Source organism: Argopecten irradians, unplaced genomic scaffold (assembly GCF_041381155.1).
Source record: "Argopecten irradians isolate NY unplaced genomic scaffold, Ai_NY scaffold_0137, whole genome shotgun sequence".
Lineage (NCBI taxonomy): Eukaryota > Metazoa > Mollusca > Bivalvia > Pectinida > Pectinidae > Argopecten > Argopecten irradians.
The window spans coordinates 52,039-72,098 of record NW_027187604.1 but is presented as its reverse complement, the minus strand read 5'-3'; the positions used below and the strand labels follow the sequence as shown (position 1 = coordinate 72,098).

General features: G+C 36.0%; 1 protein-coding gene and 1 long non-coding RNA gene across 2 annotated transcripts in view; both read left to right on the top strand.

Moving 5' to 3' along the window:
* The first annotated feature begins 3,634 nt into the window (after positions 1–3,634).
* On the top strand, positions 3,635–6,427 carry LOC138311859 (uncharacterized). Its single transcript, XR_011206768.1, has 3 exons — positions 3,635–3,787; positions 5,019–5,195; positions 5,776–6,427. It is a non-coding gene; the product is annotated as an uncharacterized lncRNA (long non-coding RNA).
* A 6,503-nt stretch (positions 6,428–12,930) lies between these two features.
* The window catches only part of LOC138311860 (uncharacterized), a 48,673-nt gene continuing 41,543 nt past the window's right edge, over positions 12,931–20,060 (top strand). The window contains exons 1-4 of the mRNA XM_069253018.1: positions 12,931–13,015; positions 13,381–13,461; positions 13,739–13,855; positions 15,707–15,838. Coding sequence (XP_069109119.1) covers positions 13,013–13,015; positions 13,381–13,461; positions 13,739–13,855; positions 15,707–15,838 — 333 coding nt within the window. The 5' untranslated portion in view covers positions 12,931–13,012. The remainder of the gene's footprint in view (positions 13,016–13,380; positions 13,462–13,738; positions 13,856–15,706; positions 15,839–20,060) is intronic.

Here is a 20,060-nt window from a genome sequence, read left to right as displayed (position 1 = left end):
TCTATTACAGAAAATAATTCCCCTAAACTTGCAAACATGTTGTTTATCCCACTACATGGCACACATCGATACGTGGGAGCGTACAGATTTTCACTCCATACGCACATCTATAATGCAGTGACATGTATTGAAAACAGAAAGGAACCATCTCATTCTTGCAATACGATTGTCTTGTTCTAAAGTCCCGCTAATATTGCAGCAGATGCTGCAATTGAAGTCCATCGCCATTCAAAGTTTGTCACATTGACCATTTAATATGAGTACGATCCCAGTATAATGTCCAATTACACTGGAAAGAAGATTAGGGGTGTATATACAGGGGCCGTTTTCGATTATACGGTTTGACATGTGTAGGAAACCTAGTGTGTTCGTTTATTAATTAAAGACGGACATGGTGATTTTATATTGTTTTCAAACGAGCCTTGACAAAGACCTTCGCAGGCCTGTATTAAAAAAACTGCATGGTCCCGTCAGGATTCATAACTTGAAAATAATGACTTTAAAACAACGGTTCGAAACTAGTTGTATCCGAATAATGACGAAAACGGGACCCTAGTAATGAATTTCAATTGAAAACAGACTATAGCGTTCCACATGACAGAGAGGGACTTTAAAAGATGGCTGCTCCAAGTAGCGATGGTTAAACATAACATGTTTACAATATGGATGGTTTCTTTGTTTTATATATGTGTCACTTAATAATAGATGTGCGTGTTTTTCTATGGAGAGAAAAATATCTCCACTATCGATGTGTGCGAGTGTGGGAACCACTGCAGTTGGATTATTTTCTGGTAAAAGACCCTTACAAGAGGGGGTCGGTCAAACCTGACTTGATTTTCCAGACATAAAGTTTAGAAGGCTTCGAGTTGGGATTCCAGACGAGAGACATCTATCAGACGTCCGAATATAAGAAGAGTCTAGAGGAGGAATCTCAATAGGGATTAGCATACATGTAGTGTTCAAATTATCCTTATACACATTCCCTGCCAAGTTTCAGGTGTCGGTTTGAGCGCAACATTTTTTTTATCTCCAAAAACTGTTGTTTTTTTTTTCTTTTCGCTAGTTTTGTATAGTCTATATAGATAAGCTATTATAACTATATATCCGCTTATAATAGCATTAAATTTACATGTGCCCAACCTGGTAACGTTCACACAGATTTTTTTTCTGAGCTGTGTACCTCATTGCTCACTTCCATAGCAAATATTATTTTACCTGTTTTGTAAAAGGAAACATAATGTTTTTGACTTGATCGATGGATAAAACATTACCTTGAGCGTGACATCACATAACTTTCCTGACGTCTAATGTCTTCAAATACTGGAAAAGCACAAATACCGGGAAGTCGTCTTTGTGGAAAACAACAACATCCTCCGACATATTTATACCCGGAAGTGATTAGTAGCTCCATTTTACCTAGACGAGGGAAAATTATTCATTACGCCTTCGATGATACAGTAAAATTATATAGCCCCCAGCACAAACCGGGCAAGGTCGTATGCCCCCCTGGAACCCACCAACCCCCCGAAAAACATTAATATGGCTGGTTCATAAAATTTAGCCATAAACAATACTTGGGCTGAAACAGTTCAATAGAAAGTAATTTAGTAAAATTAAAAGGTAACTTAAATTCACCATTTTGATTAACCCCTAAACCGGACAGGGGTTGATTCTTCGGTGTAGGTAGTGTTGACTTTAGGTGTACGCCCCTAAACCCGCGCTCCCCCCCCCCCCCCACCAAAAGAAAAAAATTATGGCTGGGTCCATAAAAATTTAGGATAATAAATTATAACTTGGGGGCTTGAAAATGAAAAAAAAACGGTTCAATAGAGAAAAGTAATTTAGTAAATTAAAAAGGTAACTTAAATTCACCCATTTTTGATTAATCGCATTTGCTCCCTAAACCGGAATAGCAAAGTGTTGATCTTTGGTGATAAGGGGTATTGGTTTGTAAACTTCGAGCTCTACTATCATGCTCATTAGCACCGCCTCACTCATCCTAAATTTGGACATATTACCAGGGGGACTTTTCTATGCACTGTTGAGGGTAGGGTATTGATTGTGATGTCGTGTTTTTGAGAGCGTTAAAGTCATACTTTTCTGAGGTAAAACAACGGGAATTGCGCTCACTCAAAAATAATGACGTAACAAAATCGATACCTTACCCGCCAAACGGGAGCTAACTCTGTAATTATATACGTGCAAAAAGACGGAATTGTGTACCCAAAGCGCCCCACAAATACGGGTCGATGAATGGTAGGACTGACAATGAGTAATTTTGATTTTTTTTTTTCAAATATAAATTCGCCATATTCTAAAATTTTTTGAAAATAAAATGCTATTGTTTCAAAAGCTTCAAACCATAGAATTATTCTCTCTACACGAACTTTGATAAGTAACAAATTTTAAAATGTTTTCTCTGTGTATTTTTAAGATGCTCCACCGCTGACAAATGGTATTTTTTCACTATCAAAAACAGAAGCAGGCGATCTGGTATTTTTCTTCAGTTACAAAAAAGTTACTTACTTCACACCATTACCACCATTGAAAAGTTTGAGCTTCTAATTTTACTTAAAGTTTAAAATATAAAAAATAATTAATTGCATCCCGAAAAAATTCCCTGGCACTATATCCTATATGGAATGAATTACTGATTGCGCATGCACCAAAAGCAAAAGAAATTATTTTATATTATATTTTGTGTTAATTAGACATAAATATACACGATTTTCAAACACCAATTATTGTTCAAATGATGAGTATCATTTTTGCTCTGTCGGCGGTGGTGGAGCATCTTTAAATGGTTATTAACATGAATTTACATCGCCTGCGTGGATTACTTACATTATCATAGTACCATAATTGAAAAGGTTGATTTTTGATCTTTAAAGCGTCTTAATACGGTATTTTTTATTTATTTAAAGGAGCTTGCATTTAGAAAAATGATAATTGTGAATGTAGTCATACTATTATATGCTTCCCTACTCGATCTGAATATACCGGATTCACACAATCGGCACACTGCTGTGTAACTCAAAATAATAATGAATTAACTGCCTTGCTAAGACATATAAACAAATTAATCTTTTCATTTTTTGAAATAGCATGATCCATTGATAGACATGTTCAGTCTAGCTAGTTCGTGTGTATTGAATTTTCATTACTAAAGGTTTTATCATTATATGCTTGAACGTTTTAGGAAACGCGCCGCGCAGCGGTTATTTTTTTAACAATGAAGTACGAAAAATGTGCAGGAGGACCCTTTTTTCTTTCAAATATGCATTTTTAGAACATCTCACTCGGCGAAAATGGGGGGAGGGGCAAAAAGACATGTATGCCCCCTTGCCCCCCGCTTCCTACGCCCCTGATATGGATTAACTTGAATAAATTATTTCATGTTATGAATATATAATACAAAAACCTGAGTGTATTGTTATTTAAATTTAATTGAATCAAAATCTAAATACAGCATTACCACTAAAATTGCGAACGTTTCAGAGATTGGACAAAACGAAAGTGGACGCTATATATATGTCATACACATTTTTTACCTTCGGATACTCTCGCGATCTTATGAAATGAAACAGTCTCTGGAGTGTACATATATAAGCATTAAACCTTATGGTTTATACCATGTCAAACCCCGAAGGTGGTTTCTTTCCGGACTTTCACTCGAAGGTCCGGGTAGTCTATGCTTCTGTAGGTTTATTCATTGGAGTATCAATACTGTGTGTATTTGGTTTTAAGTATTCTAACTGGGACGCGGCCATATGGGGGCTTACCTCCGGTAAGTGACATACATACACGTACAAAGTATATACATGTACGTATACGTACAATGTATACTATGGCTAGAACAAGTCGACAACAGTTCAATTTATAGACCGTCACATCTAAAAACTAATAATTTCTATGTCTGTCTTGTTTTACATGTACGTGTACATGTACTTACAATGCAAGTACAACTGTAGTAGGCATTTTAGGCTACTATTGAGTGACACTTAGGTCATAGTTCAAACGATTTTTGAGGATACACATTGACCAGTCTTTTACTAGTAAACTCCTCAATCTGTGTGTACATAAGTAGTTCTGACGTCAGTTACATGCATAATTATAGTACAATGACAATAAGGTACATTACATGCAACAAAGTTTACACAAATGTAGCATCAAACGATATGAGGGGTCAATAACTGGGTCATATAAGTTAATTGATGCTTCCGAGCAGGGATTTTCATATTGCATTTGATTTATTACTTTACTTTTTTAAACATAATTGATACAGAATCTATTAGTTTAATACGTGTGAGAAAATTGGACAGTTTATAGTTATTACATACATTTAGCAATCGAAATAAGTACAGACACGGGCCTGCATACGACTTAGGGGTCAGAAACTGGGTCGTAATTGCATACGTATACACTTGGTAATTGGTATCCATTCAATTCATTAGAACAAGAAAAATGCGCCAGTTACAGTTAGGGTATTATAGCAATCGATAAACATTACAAAATTAAAAATAAAACTCTATGAAATATTCTATATGTAAATGTACTGCCTGTGTTCATTCCCACAATTAGGGCAGGGATATTCCAAGGGTTACTATCACTGTCGTTTTAATGACAATGATAGCTAGTAACCCCTAGACTAACGAGGATGCAATTCGAGCGTAACATACTTCTCATGCTGTTTGGAGATTTGAAACATACGGCCCATCCTATTATACGCATGTAGTTCATGTACGAGAGGCCGTCCACAATAAGTGACCCTATAGCTATTCATTGCTATTTTATTATACCACATGATAAAATAACGGTAAATACAGATCCCTTTGATGTCCCAAACAACTAGGCAACAATTAGATGAAAATAAATGTGGGTTTTGTTATGGATGAAAAGATAACATTACTATGGTACTGTAAACCAACCTTCAGTGCCAAGATATTCTCTTCATTTTTTCTCAGGTGACAAATTATATGACATTGAAGTAACGTGATGTCTTTTTCCCCTGTTGACAGGTTTAGTAGCGGGACTGACTCTGGTATTACACATTTGGTACTGCAGAAAGGTCAACGCGGGAGGTCAGATCGACCGTAGTTCCCTCAGTAGACTGATGCTGTTGGGCTGCTGTGTCCAGTTAGGGGGTGTCTGTAGCTTCGTCGTTTATCTTACCTTAGCAATAACAGAGGGACAAGGTGAGAAACTTTTCAGAAAATCATTCTTCGTTAGGCATGAGATTTCACAAAGTAGTAAGGAGACAAGAGTATTTTGTCTGAAATTGGATAAAAAATATAACAAATCAGCTAAAATAAGTTATTTAGAAATTTCATTAATAACGGTTTATACAAGTTCATAAAATCATAAATATGCAAAAAGTATTTATTTATATGTCATTGTTGTTGGGAGAGGGCTTTTATAAGTTTTAATAACTTGTGCACAATCCTGCTGTAATGTTGTTTTTGTAATAAAATACGTTTAAACTCAAAACTGCAAAGTGTATGACAATGAATAGCTCACCAGATTTTAGCTCACTTTAGCTAAACATTGCTACATTTCTTACTATCAAGCGGCATTCGACCCACCTGGTCCAAAAAGGTTCATGTAATTAATGTAAGCTATCGCTATCGAAAAGCAATTGACCATTCTGATTTATAGTAGCTAAACAGTATATATATCCGTATATGGTCCAATTATATTGTATGCATAATATACATGTGATATTATTTTACAGTTTACTTCGATTATTTTAGGTGAATATGTATTTTGTATTTATAGATTTACAGATCTATGGGAGAGGATATTACCTTACTCTGGTATGGTGTTTCATGACATGGAAGTGGGGCTTCATCTTATTTTTGTCTGCTAGAAGGTATCGCAACCAGTTTTACGAGGTCTACACAATTTTGCCGAAGTCCGAAAAATGCTAGCATATCAGACATGATTTTCAACATTCTTCTTCATGTATACATATACCATCATGTTCCTATGGAGACATAGAGCAGGTTTTCCTTTTTCATGTCTGTCATATTACTTTAGAAGTTACTTATCATTTTTTCAGAGGAAAGCTTTAGGTTATATACCGATATATTCCTTATTTAAAGGATAGACATGTATAATAATAATAATAAATCATTTGATTGTTTCTGATGTTATCATAAAGAAAACAGCATAAGTTCAAACTCCAAATCGAATAATCAAGAACAGAGCATCAAGAAAATTTAGATCCGCAATGCAATCATGGAAAATAAAACTAATCATGTGCTAGGGGGATTAAACGTTCTTTGCATCATCGACGTCACCCTCCAAATATACATGTAGGCAATAGAGTCACCAACCATACAAATCTAGGTCACAAAAACACTCACTATGCAAATCTAATTTACAACAACACCCACGATATAAAACTAGTCACAGCGACACCCACCATACAAATCTAGGTCACAGCGATACCACCCACCATACAAATCTAGATCAATTGACACCACCATAAAAATCTATGTTATAGCGATATCCATCATACAAATACTAGGTCACAGCGTTACCAACCATACAAATCTAGATCAAAGTGACATCCACCATACAAATCACGGCTATGTTACAGCGATACCATCATACAAGATCTAGGTCACAGCGACTTTGCACAGACCATACAAAAACTAGGTCACAGCAGACACCCAAAAACATACATAATCTAGCAATTCACAGCGTTACACCCACCCATACAAATCTAGTTAAGTTCAAGCTTTTAAATACACACCCACCATTCAAATCGGCAGGTTGTGCACAGTGATAACATCATACTAATCTAGGTCACAGGTAATTTATCGAAACCCACTTTAGAAAAGATCATGGCGACACCTGACATACAAATCAAAATGATTAAGTCATATCTAATTGTAGATTAGAATCTCAGCTGCTTTGTACGGATCATTAAATCGATCAAAACTGAACATTTTCAGAATATTTTTTTTTAAGTTTTATATTTTCTTGTTGAGCAATTTGTCAGAAAGTTATTTTTTGCAAAGTTAACTATAGAGTGTTCTCTACATGTTAAAGTTGACAAGAAATAATCCTGCGGACATACTGTGCTCTGATCAGATCGTATGTAAGTTATCATCGCTTTTCATTTCGGCAGCGTGCTTGTGCATTAATCACGCTACAATGTCAATAATCATTCACCCAGCTAATTTATTGTTCATGCATCGCTGAACATTATTATATATTACTGAACAAGTTGTAGTGATGGCAGTAGTGTATCATTAGGTGAATTGTCATGTGTAAACGTCAAAAGTGGTTATGTAGTTTTATTTGTTTAACAGTTTTACTTTGAATGTCCAGAGATTTATAGTTACATGATACATGTATATAGTATTAATAAAATATTCTGTCGTAAATTAAGCTCTAGCGTTCCCAATGTAGTCTCTATTTTTGATGAATTTAATGTGAATCTGAGTTTTTTGATACTGTGTCAGTTTGATAAACCATGTACATTAATGTAAAAGACATTATCTTGAAACTTATCTACATTTTATACACGTTAAATGAATTTATGAGTCTACACAACATTGTTATTTATTATATGGTTAACTCATTCCCCCCTGAAATTTCATATTGAACTCTTCCAGTCTTTGAATGAGACGAGTTCAAATGTGTCTTTAGGGGTGTGTGAATTGAAAGATGGAATATTATTAAAGTAAACGGGTTGGTGATGTTATTGAACTCATTTTCATCATATCGATAATGTGCCTAAGAGATTAAATTATTTTTGTGTGTATTTATACTATAACCACGACATTTAAAAAGATATTCTGTATGTTACATGTATATATTTTATATTATTGGTATAGCTTTGTATATCAAATTATATGGTTGTTTCATCAAAAATATGTTAAATAATTAAGATGTTTTGTAGATTTTATATATGTTACTTATTAGAATTACTTTGCTCTGTTATCTGGATATCATACTTTTTCCTAGTCACATAATGACGTCTACTATTGTTTCAGTCAATAAAACACTTGAAAATATTATTAGAGTTATTCCTCTTCGTATGCCACTGTGTGACCACAGGCGTTTGGCTCTATAAATATATATTTTTCTATGTATGAATTACTGTGTCACACAATATTACACATATAGAGAGAAACATATCTATAGAGTCAAACGCATGTGGTGTGACGTCGATTAATCGGACGTGAATATCACTTGAAATATTATGTGTCATGAATAAGCATCCTCGATACTCCAGGGGTTCCGATCACTTACGATCTCTACACCCCTGGACTTAGACTGGCTACCAGTCTCTAGAATATTAAACAAATCACTAAAAATTGGCTTGATTATTTTTGTCTCTACTACATGCCTGATTCCTAAGTTTTAAACTAGGGGGAGATAATCTAGTAAAGAACTCTGCTGAGAAAGTCTTATCAGCAACTTAGGGTCTGGTGGCCAGTCTACCCTGGACTATCTCATAGCAAAACTGGAGGCAACAGAACAGAACTGGTAATTTAGTCCTTTGATGTACATCAAAAGAGCCGTATAATGGTACACTGTGGTTGACTGTGTGGCTTTGTAGTTGGACGTCGCCCTCTCTGTAGTCTTCAAAGGAAATCTTTGCTGGTCTGTGATTGGTCAAATGTTTTCCGCTGAACTGCCTTCAATTTCACATGAGATAGTCCAGGGGTGTAGAGAACGAAAGTGATCGGAACCCCTGGAGTATCGAGGATGTGAATAAGAAACATCGAAAGATGCTATCTAATACAGTTATTGACTTAGATTAAAACAAATTTCAGTTTAGTCGTAGTTTTATTAAACAAAATATAGATTCTAAATTATTAACCAAATATGACTTCTAAATTATTATCCAAATATGGGTTCGTAATTATTAACCAGATATGAGTTCTAAATTATCAACCGCATATGAGTTCTTTAAAATTATTAACGAAATATGGATTCTATGTTATTCGAAATTCTAAATTATTAACCAAATATGTGCTCTTAATTATTAACCAAATATGGATTCTAAAATATTAACCAATTTTGGGTTCTATATTATTAACCAAATATGGGATCTTAATTATTAACCAAATATGGATTCTAAAATATTAACCAAATATGGGTTCTTAATTATTAACCAAATATGGATTCTAAAATATTAACCAAATATGGGTTCTTAATTATTAACCAAATATGGATTCTAAATTATTAACCAAATATGGATTCTAAAATATTAACCAAATATGGGTTCTTAATTATTAACCAAATATGGATTCTAAAATATTAACCAAATATGGGTTCTTAATTATTAACCAAATATGGATTCTAAATTATTAACCAAAAATGGATTCTAAAATATTAACCAAATATGGGTTCTTAATTATTTACCAAATATGGATTCTAAATTATTAACCAAATATGGGTTCGTAATAATTAACCAAATATGGGTTCTTAATTATTAACCAAATATGGGTTCGTAATTATTAACCAAATATGGGTTCTAACGCAGGCAGTGGTTGCAGATTAAGCAGTACAACAACGCCATGTATTATTTCTGTTTGTGTTTTGTATTTCATATCAATTTTTAAAATGAATAGACAAATACAGTAAGAACATCAAGAACATCTACCGTTGGATACTGTTGTGAAAATTCATATGATTCATACGAACTGCTTATAAAAATAATCACTTTCTTTTTTAATTATTGAAAATTGTCTTCTGGTATTACATCAGAGCTACAGAAAAGCCACACCAAGTGTTGTAAATGTTCCTTAGAACTGCTGGTCGCACCTTTCAGTAAAGTTCGCTTTTAGACCTGTCGAAAATACATTTGTATCTAGAGAACGATTTTGATCATCGTACACTAGAGTCGGCCTTGATAATTATTCAGGAATTATTACACCAGGGCCCGATTCACATAGACTCTCCTGATGTATTTGATCATTGAAAGAATTCGTAAGATTGTATTTGCCATTGATTTTTTTTAATCAGGTAGTCATTCGAAAACAAAAATGTGATGACATGCTGCAACGAACGGTTGAACGACCATGCAGTATACTGTGACCAGATCAAATGTGTACAACATTGTTTTTGGTAACTATAATTAAATAGTATACATTTTCCCAACTATCATCAGGAGGTGCAATACGAACACACATGCGCACCAGTCTTCCAATGGCCATGCAAATAATGCGGTAGAGTGTGTACCTGTTGCCTCTATTGTGGGATCGTAATTTAAGATATATAATGTTTTTCTCCCTATCTGACTTTCTTCGTCCTAACGTCTTCCTTTGGACCGCCACACTTTTCTGGGTTCTTTCACTGGCCGAAAAACGTCATAGTTAACAAAAGTGGTAGTTTCAACTCATGCTTAACAACGCTTAGCATAAAGGAAGCGGGACGATTGGTTTGCCTGTTGAGTGGGTTGTGTTATCCGGTGTCTAAGTCTGTATGCGTTAGTGTTGTAACACTATAAAATTGACAAAAGTTTCGACTATTGCAAATAGACTCAACACGAACGTGTCGCAGCCTCCCAAAATATACTCGTTGCATACAAGGAAAGTCGACCCTGGCTATTCATACGGCGTTAAAAAACAAACAAACCAAATCCAAATCACACACTCGAAACAAATTGGGCCACGTTTGCAAAATGGTTCCAAACATCTTTCTAAGTAGTATATTGGCCCTAGGTAGCGAGACAAAGCCCATGGTACATTTTTACAAGGACAAGTGGACATCTTTGATTATTTCTTTTCTCGAGTATATACACGAAAATCTCATATGAAAAAAAAAAATTATCCGCCGTAGTTAAGTTTGGATCGTCACTTCTGATTTCTTTGAAGAATTTCGTGTTTTTTTTTAAATTAATATTAGGTATACCCTGATAACAAAAAGCACATGAAAACCATGTCACCAGGTTAACTTTTCCTATTGTATAGAGAATACATGTATAGAGCATATGCCCATATAATGTCCAATACCTATAGTATGAGCAATATGATTCATAAATTTATCAAATAAGCTAATTTTTCCGTAATAAAATGAAATTTTGCTATTTTTAGGTTATCTGAACCATCATGTTTCGTCCGGTGTCGTCCATCGTGCACCGTCTGCCGTGCGTAATCTTTTCACATTTTGAATTTCTTTTCAATTTCTGCCAATGAGATTAAGCTGAAAGTTGCATGAATTGATAATGACATTTTCCCGACAAAGTGTTATTTTTTCGAGTTGATTCAAAATCCAAAATGACCGCCACAGCCGCCATCTTGAAAATATATTTTGAACTTCTTTTCAAGCTCTATCGGTGGGGATTGGTTGAAACTTGTCTGGAATGATCATAACAAAGTGTTGTTACATTCTCATGCTTATCCCAAATCGATGTTGGCTACCAAGACACCATATCAAATTTAATTTCCTTTATGACCACGAGTATTGCAAAGGTAGTCAGATGACGATTAACGCCTTTAAGCCCCTTGTTGAAAAAAAAAACCCATTCCGGACCCGTTATTTGTGAAAAAATAAAAACCCCGTCTCAAAATGGTCAAAATGATCTTTACGAAATATAAGCAGAATTCTTATCCGCATGATGTCGACATCGTCGTCAAGGCCTACTTGTATATGTCACGGTGAATATAACTTGTGACGTCATATCAATTGTGACGTTGTTTGTTGATATCACATGTCATCCATTGTCAACTAGACGCACAAATCGACAATGGTCACGATGTATTTTCTAAGCTGAACCTAGGACTGAATCTTAGTTACATTTATAGGTAAGTAGCATGATAAAAACAAATTTTATGTACTCTTTAAATGTAAATGATTCATTTAATGGATGTTTAATAAACCGAAAGAAAACCTCTTTTATACTCGAATAGAATAGTAGCATGTGTCAGGCGATGTTTGCGCTTTTAATCAGGGGAGAATTTTCGAACTTCAAACATGGTATTTAGGAATTGTTATTAGTACTTTTTTAAATGTTAGCTTTATCAAACTGTAATTGACACACGACGTCAACTGACTGATTTACTTACAATAATATTGGTCATATTAAAAAAAAAAATCCAATAATTAGATAAATTCAATAAATTTATATATAAAACCATGTGGAGAGCGCAGTTGCCTCCCCTCATGACTTATGTATCCTGAATTTAGAGCGGTCTCTATACTTACCATTTTCTCGACCATTCGCTTCTGTATTTTGTATAATAACATGTGTAAGGTTTAGTAATATATCAGAAGCGTACCAAGAAGACGAGATTTTGTCGCGAAAATTGCGCATGTGAGTACAGTTTTAATATAATAAATTAGGGACAACAGATATATCTAAGTTAAGTTTATTTTCCAGTACATGATTGAGGTCCTCTCACTGGACTCATAATCATACAATAAATACATACATGATATATAATGTACATGTAGCATTGCAGGTAACAATCTGAAATAGTTTCGTTAAGTTAAGTTTTTAAAAAATGTTTGTGTAGGTTAATTTATGTACTTGTACGTACAGGATAAAAAAAAACCAAACATATGTACGTATTGGCCCTAATACGCCGCCGTATACATGTATGTGTCTACTTGATTTTGTTTGTTTTGTTTGCCTCTATATTAGGGACAAGTCTATTCACTGACTTTTTTTTCTTTGATAGGTTCACGATGATTCAGCACAGAACAAAGGAAAAAACATTGGGACCAAACTGCCCAGATAACAATCAACCTGAAACAATTCGTTTGACCATGCGAGTACGATAGGGCAGTAAGTAAAGTACCAACGCTCAATAAGGAATTTCAAACTTTCGAGGGTAATTGAAACTTACATGTAATTTCTAATCAACAATTAAATGGACCAAAGCTGAATTATCGTACTTTTTCGTTTACATGTAGGCAGGCGATAGCCTCTGGCAAGAGACCATCCGTTTAAAGAAGAGGCCAATGTCAAGACACCAAAGCTTTCAACACCCCTACCACAGAAGTTTACTGGTCCATACCCAAACTAGAGAAAACAGAAGCAAATGAAATGGTTAGTTTTGAATTAATTGATGATATTTAGGTCTTTCTTTCGTAATTGTTATAATACGGTGTATGTTCAATAAGTTGTATGTGCAAGTAGTGCGATAATGTCAAAGAGCTTGAATTAGAATCTGGTCTACAGAATAATTTGATTATCTGTAGGTCGTTAAATTATAAGTACATGTATGCCACGGGGTTCTCCAGGGCGATGTCAAAGTCCCCTACTATGAAGCTATATAAAGATAGACACTTGTACATTTATGTTTACAGAAACAGTTTTATATAGTTTTTCTTTATGCGCATGAAATAGGATGGGAAAGAATCAATTAGAGCCACAAACATAAACATATTATTTAATAATTCTAATTCTTGTAGGACTCCAGTGTACAGGAACCACAAATAAACAACCCCTCGACCGCATTTCTAGATCACTTACATGTAGCAGTGTATATAAAGGTAAAGTGTTTACATGTAACTGTGTAAATAACACCATATTGTTTACATCTAGCCGTGTTTACAAGTGATTGTGTATATAAAGGAAATTAATTTTTCAAAGTAAAATGGCACAAAAAACAAATAACAGTTTCGGCTGTTTGTGTGTGTAATTATATGGCAGTAATTTTGTCGTGAATTTGAAACTCTAGTTTGATCTAGTTTGAAAATATTTCACGTTAGACTACATCCATACAAAGACAGTCGTGCATATACACGATGGTTTTTATTTAATTGGCAGGAAGATGATAGCCACGAGCGAAAAGTCACTCTCAATTATGAAGAGTCTGTCCAAACCGCCGAAACTAACACGATGAACATGGATACACCACGTGACCGCCTTGCTGTGTATGTAGAGGTAAGACTTTTTCCCCAACAATATCTGCTTATAAATACCACATACCTTAATACACTGGATGTCTCCGATACTTGCCGGTCCCCTCACCAGGTGATTTCTCCTTCCTCCAGCGTTTCGGCGCATTCCATGACGTCATCGGTTAGCTGGCTGGGTTTACCAGGCCCAACCAGAGACCGCTTGATGTGGCTGTGGGTAGTTGCCATAGCTACTGCATCTTGTTTCTCACCTCAGGCGATGAGATGTTTAATTTCTATCGTCGCCTGTTGGTTAGCACTATGTCTAGTGACCAATTCACTTTTCGTCCCTCTTTCTCCTGACCTGTTTGGAAGTAACCTCTACCTAATTATAGCACTTATCAGATTTCTCCGGTATGCTCCTATGACTCCTAATAGTCGTAAGGCTCGCCGAACTGACTGACCGGGTAAAACCCATACATCCAACCCGTATAGGTAGTCACCATGCGCATGCCTTTCATCCCCGTTGGTGACATTCCTCTACCAGCTGCTGATATGTCACTTCTGAATAGAAATTCATCCTCTGCCTGAACTCTCTGCTGTTGCGAGTAACCACCTACCTGTCTCACTCTCCTGCTGGATAATGCATCCTCATCTATCGATATGATCTCTGCCTGGGCCATTTCCCTGCGTGTCCGCTCGTTCCCACTTTCCCATCTTGGCCTTGTTATGGTTGCTAGCCCAAGACGCTTCGATGCCACTGTCCCAACAATATCCCCGCGCCGTAGTCTTTGGCGTCCCACTTCCTTCTTGTCCGTGCTCTGCTAATCTTCATTTAACCTTAACAACCAGTCTCCAGTCTCTGCTGTGTAATTCCCTACAGTGAAGCGCATATGGAAACTGTCGAAATAGAATTTGAGATGCACTCTGAACCTCTGCCATCCCTTATACCTCTCCTTGGTGAGTTCTACTTAATGGTGTGGTATGGATCCGTAGGCGTTGGCGAGGTCTAGTCAGAGAACTGCAACATCGCCATTGTTCTCCCTTGCAGCTCTGATGGATAGATACACTGGTATGCTCTAGACATCCAGATACTTAGTGTAGGTATGCTTCTCCTCTGGACTGAAGTGTCTATGTACATTGCCAAGATGGCCAGCATGACATTTCTTCCACGTGCAGCAAAGATATAGTCCTGAATTGGCTGATACCTCTGAAGTTATCTTCTTTTGGTATAAAGTATCCCTATGCTCTACTCCAGCTCTCTGCCAAACGTCATTTCCTCAAAACCTTCTAAAAAGTAGGCACAACTTTCTCAACTGTCTGGGGCAGTTCTGGTGCACCTAATAATGTACTACATTGGGTCCGGGTGCTGACTCTGATCTCTCTTTTCTGATAACTTCCCGAACCGACATTCCTCTCACTTTCTTGTCAATGTTCTCGGCAAGCATTGATTCCAGAACAAAATCAGCGTCCTCATCTAACTGTTTCCATGCTGCCTTTCCAAACAACACTTCACCTCCCAGAACCATCTCCTTCTCTGTTTCACCAAATTGCTCGGTCGGTGCGTTCCAATAGGTTGAAAATTGGAGCGCTGCCCATAGTTTCAAGGCGGATCTTCAATCCTCTTTCGTTTTTGCAATTCTTCCGCAACTACATTTGCTCCCTCTTCTTCTATTGTTCTGACTCGCATCCATATTCCGTTCCGGTGGCGTTTCCGACCTCTGTTCGATGGGTCGCTTATCCTTCGTAGGCTTCTCCACTCTCCGACCTCGTGGGTGTCTCAATGTGGAAAGCGCTTTTTCATACTTCTAAGAAACCCCTCATAACACTATATAACATTATTTTTAATATATCAAAAAGAAATTCTAAGTCTATACATTTCTATTTCTATTTGTAGAGAGGTAACATGCGAAAGGTTATATTTAAGGATGAGATGAAATTGTCAGAAACAGGAAATGCCGAGACTCCGATTGAAGACCAATTTCACTGGTCGCGACCAAACACAGACGAGAAAACTACAAACCAATTGGTAAGTTCAATGTCAGTTTAAACGATTTTAATGACATGAACATCACAAAGGCATTTGCAAAGCAGACAAAGTGTATCGTCATATTATGTATTACTTGTATTGTACACTTTGACCGTTTCTTTGTTTATTTTTTTATTAGAAAATGTTATCTTACGTTATATCCACTAACATGAAGACATATCGAACCGACTATCACTTCGTCAATGAAACGCCCTTTTTTGGGGACGTGGATGTGGCGCAGTGGTAAAAGGCGCAGGTATGTTGGGTGCCGTAGATAGTGAGTTCGAGGACCGGATAGAGCACGAGTAATAATAAACAAACTGTCATCCTTTGTTAAATTGTGTTTCTTTGATATGTCTTATTACTTATAACAACGTATTGTTTTATCCAAAGGTTTAATTTGAATTTCCTGTTTATATTGTTCTTCGTTGATGATTATATAAAATTTGCGTACAATTCGTATCCATTTATGTATATACAATGCGATCCAGGAATTCAAATAATCTAATTGACACTTTCCACATTGATCATGTCAGTATATCGAACTGGCTATCATTTCGACATAGAAATGTCCTTTTTTGGACGTGGATGTGGCGCTGTGGTAAAAGGCACAGGTATGTCTGGCTAGTCGATTGGGTGCCGTAGGTCGTGAGTTCGAGGCCCGGATTGGAAAGAATATTAATCAATAAATTGTTAGCCTTTGTTAAATAGTATCTCTATTGACATGTCTATTTTTTTTATGTTCATAGGAATTCAAAGCCGATATATCACAACAAGTTGGGTTCTTAAAGGTAATTTTAAATATTTGTTCTCTTATTCTTTTGTTAATGTTTTAATCATAAAAAGTGTTTATCTTCGCAAAAAAAAAAAAAACCCAAGTTTTGATTGTAAGCTATACCAATAAGACCTTAAGCGATTATGGACTCTACTGATTGAGATAAAAGTTATGCTCATAACATTATATATATATTTTTTATAGAAACAGCCATCTTTTTCAAAGATCCTTGCGCCTCCTAACGAAACAAGTGCCCAGGTATCTATAAATGATTTGTTTGCGCACATTATATTTCTTCGTCTATTTCCTTCCTATTTGTATTTTTAACTTCATTTGCCGTTGCTTCCTTTTCTTTCTATCTTTTATATATCATGCATTTACCCTATTTCCCTCTTTTTTTCCTTTCAATTTTCTTCTATTTTCTCTCTGTCTTATTTTCCTATTTTTTCTCTATTCCTTTTTTCCTCAAAGGCAAGTTTTGTCATCCAAAATAGCACTCGTACAAACCACACAACCGACCCTGGTCCAGGTATCAAACCTCTTGGGTAAGATCTCGGGCTCTCGGGCTCTCGGGAGGAGTGGAGATTAGAACTGATCTGAAGTTAGTAGCAGACATATATTAAAATTACATTTTTGGTTATTTTGATAACATACAATTATATAATAATGCAAGAAAAATCATCTAAAACATCAAATTTGGCATTTGAATTCAGTTTGACATACAATATATTAGCATCTGCTTCTTCTGATTCTTCACTCGGTTTTCTTATTGTTGTCGTTTACGTTACAAGATAGTGACTGCAATGTATTGACTACAGACTATTAACTTATATTCACATAAGCGAATTGAAATCCATGTTTATCATTTTGTACGTTTCTCATTCTATATGTTAAGTGTGAATCATGAGAAGAAGCCATCCACCCTAATAAAGCAGGACGAGGATGACTTTGACTACAGTCTGGACCTCATGGTAAGTTTTGGATTTTACCAACTACGAACGCTATCAGTTTGTATAGTTCTTTTGCTGTGTTGAATGCTTTTTTATATTGTATATGAACTTATCAATCAAAGACTTTATTTCCATTCCAGGACGACAGTATTCTAAAAATAAGAGACACCTCCAAGAAACCAACACCATTATTGTTAAAGGCTGGCAGCAACAACGCGTTAGCATTACTCTCCACTACAGACACTACACAGACTGACCAGTCCGGTCAAGCCAACATGTCCCCTAACAAGGACCATTTGAACAAACAGTTTGTTAGCGACATTGATCTGAGCGATCTACTTGACACGCTTCCAGTGCTGGAAGAGGAGGAGTATGACCGGATCATCAACAGAAGTCGTGGCTATATCTTTATAACCTATAGTATATATAGGGGTGTAAAGAGGAAGATTGCCTTAGATTACTATGACGTCGAATATGTTAGTCCGAGAAAAACATCAAGGATGCATTAAACAATGACAAAAAAATTAAATATCTTGGATTTTCAATTTCAAACAATTTTATTGACAATGTGAAAGGGTTTAGACATAAGGCATTGACTATATATGATTTTCCCCTACAAAAATAGTGGTGCAAGGTACACACAAAACAAATAAAGTCATCTAAGTTTAAATAAAGGGAGATAACTTCATCTTGAGTATTACTTTAATAGAAAACAAATATTGATTGAAATGGGATCTATTACAGATGTCCTCAAATGACCCATCGCTGTAAAATTTCAACCAATCAGGGGCTTGTAGTTTAGTATTATGACCATGATTCTTTACCAATTTTCATTGACTTCTTGGACCTTGACTTCTGGGTCCCTTAGGAATTGCCTTTATGTGCACCCACCCCCAAGCCAAACTGAAACAAAAATATTCTGTTTTTGTGCGTTAAACTTAAAGTTGTATGGTCTATAACTTTCGTTCTTTTTGTCATAGTGAAACCTGTTTAATTGTTATACAATTTTTCTCCGTCTGTCTGAGTTTTAAACTTTTTAATTTTACCACTTTTTATAAAGTTGCAACACTAGAAGTATTTTTAACTATAAAAGTAAAAAAAAAAATCTTTTTAACGTTTACACGAGAAAAATAGGCTCGAATGATGCCGAATCATTCCGAACTCTTTCGAACATCGTCGTGATAATCTTGAAGTAACACGAGAGTGGTGAAACCAAGAGAGTGTCAACAATTTTTCATATTAAAAACAAAACATGTGGTCGACCTCAGCAGACCGGATCTACAAAGAAAATAATGCTCGCACATTACAATATTTGATATACACAATATTTAACGTTCATGTGTGAATTGGATGTTTCATATACTCATTCTGTGCACATATACCAGTATGATTTGCTCATATTGGCCAGAAGGAAAACGTTAACAAACACATGTGCGCTTATAAACGCTCATTACCTGGCCTGTAGTTGGTGTGTTACACGAATCAAAATGGCGGCCGCCAGCAGTTTTGCCAGAAAATTCAGGTAAGTCACTGAAAATACTCTATGTATCGGCATTTTATAGTGACGAGCATATGCTATACATAATTCTAGACAAACCGATACCTTAGTTGTGTTGCAACGCTCTGTACTTTTCTGTAACATTCTGACCAAAGTTTTGAATCGGAGCGATTTTGCTCGTTGTAGAATTGGTAGTATACACGAACATACACTTTTCGTACGTTTTCTGTGTTTAGACGGGGTCATTCGCTGTAAATGTGATATTGTCTATATATTATTGTCTACATTCAATTGCACATCTAAACTTTCTGGCAGAAAACATCATGTTTATTGTTAATTCTTTGGTTTTACGAAAGGATGTTTACATGGTTAACTTATCAACCGCATGATGTAGTATGTGGGCGGTTAAAATCTAACGGAATATGCATGTTAACAAGCTATTGTAACGGTCACGTGTGACCGACTATGCCTGTTGCTACTCTGTGCTGCAACTACAACTGTAGTACGGTCCGTTACCAAGTTCACGGCCGTTACCAAGTTCTATCTTGGACCCAGGCACTGTTAAACACAACAAACTAAATACTGCCGACAATATATACAAATAAATGTCTAGTCTACTTAACTCATAATCACATGTTAACAACCATATTCTGATTCCTCTACACCTGGTAAAGAGGACACTAAATCACTATGAACAACCTATGTTCCTTAACTATCTGTAATACCACCTAACTGTAACTGCGAGTCAGTTTCCTGCGTACAAGGTACACAGTACCACGATACCCTTACTGAGACACCTGTGACTACTACACCTATGACCGAGTCACCCTTTCACCGCGGCACCGAGTGCCTTACCAAACTTGTCTCACACAATGATCAAGCAAACACGTCGCCCTGTGTGCTTAACCCCTGGTATCCAAATGACCACGTTACCTTGTACTCGTCAGTACGTCGCCCTGTACTGCAGTACCCCGTAACGTTAATCACGAAGTCATATCA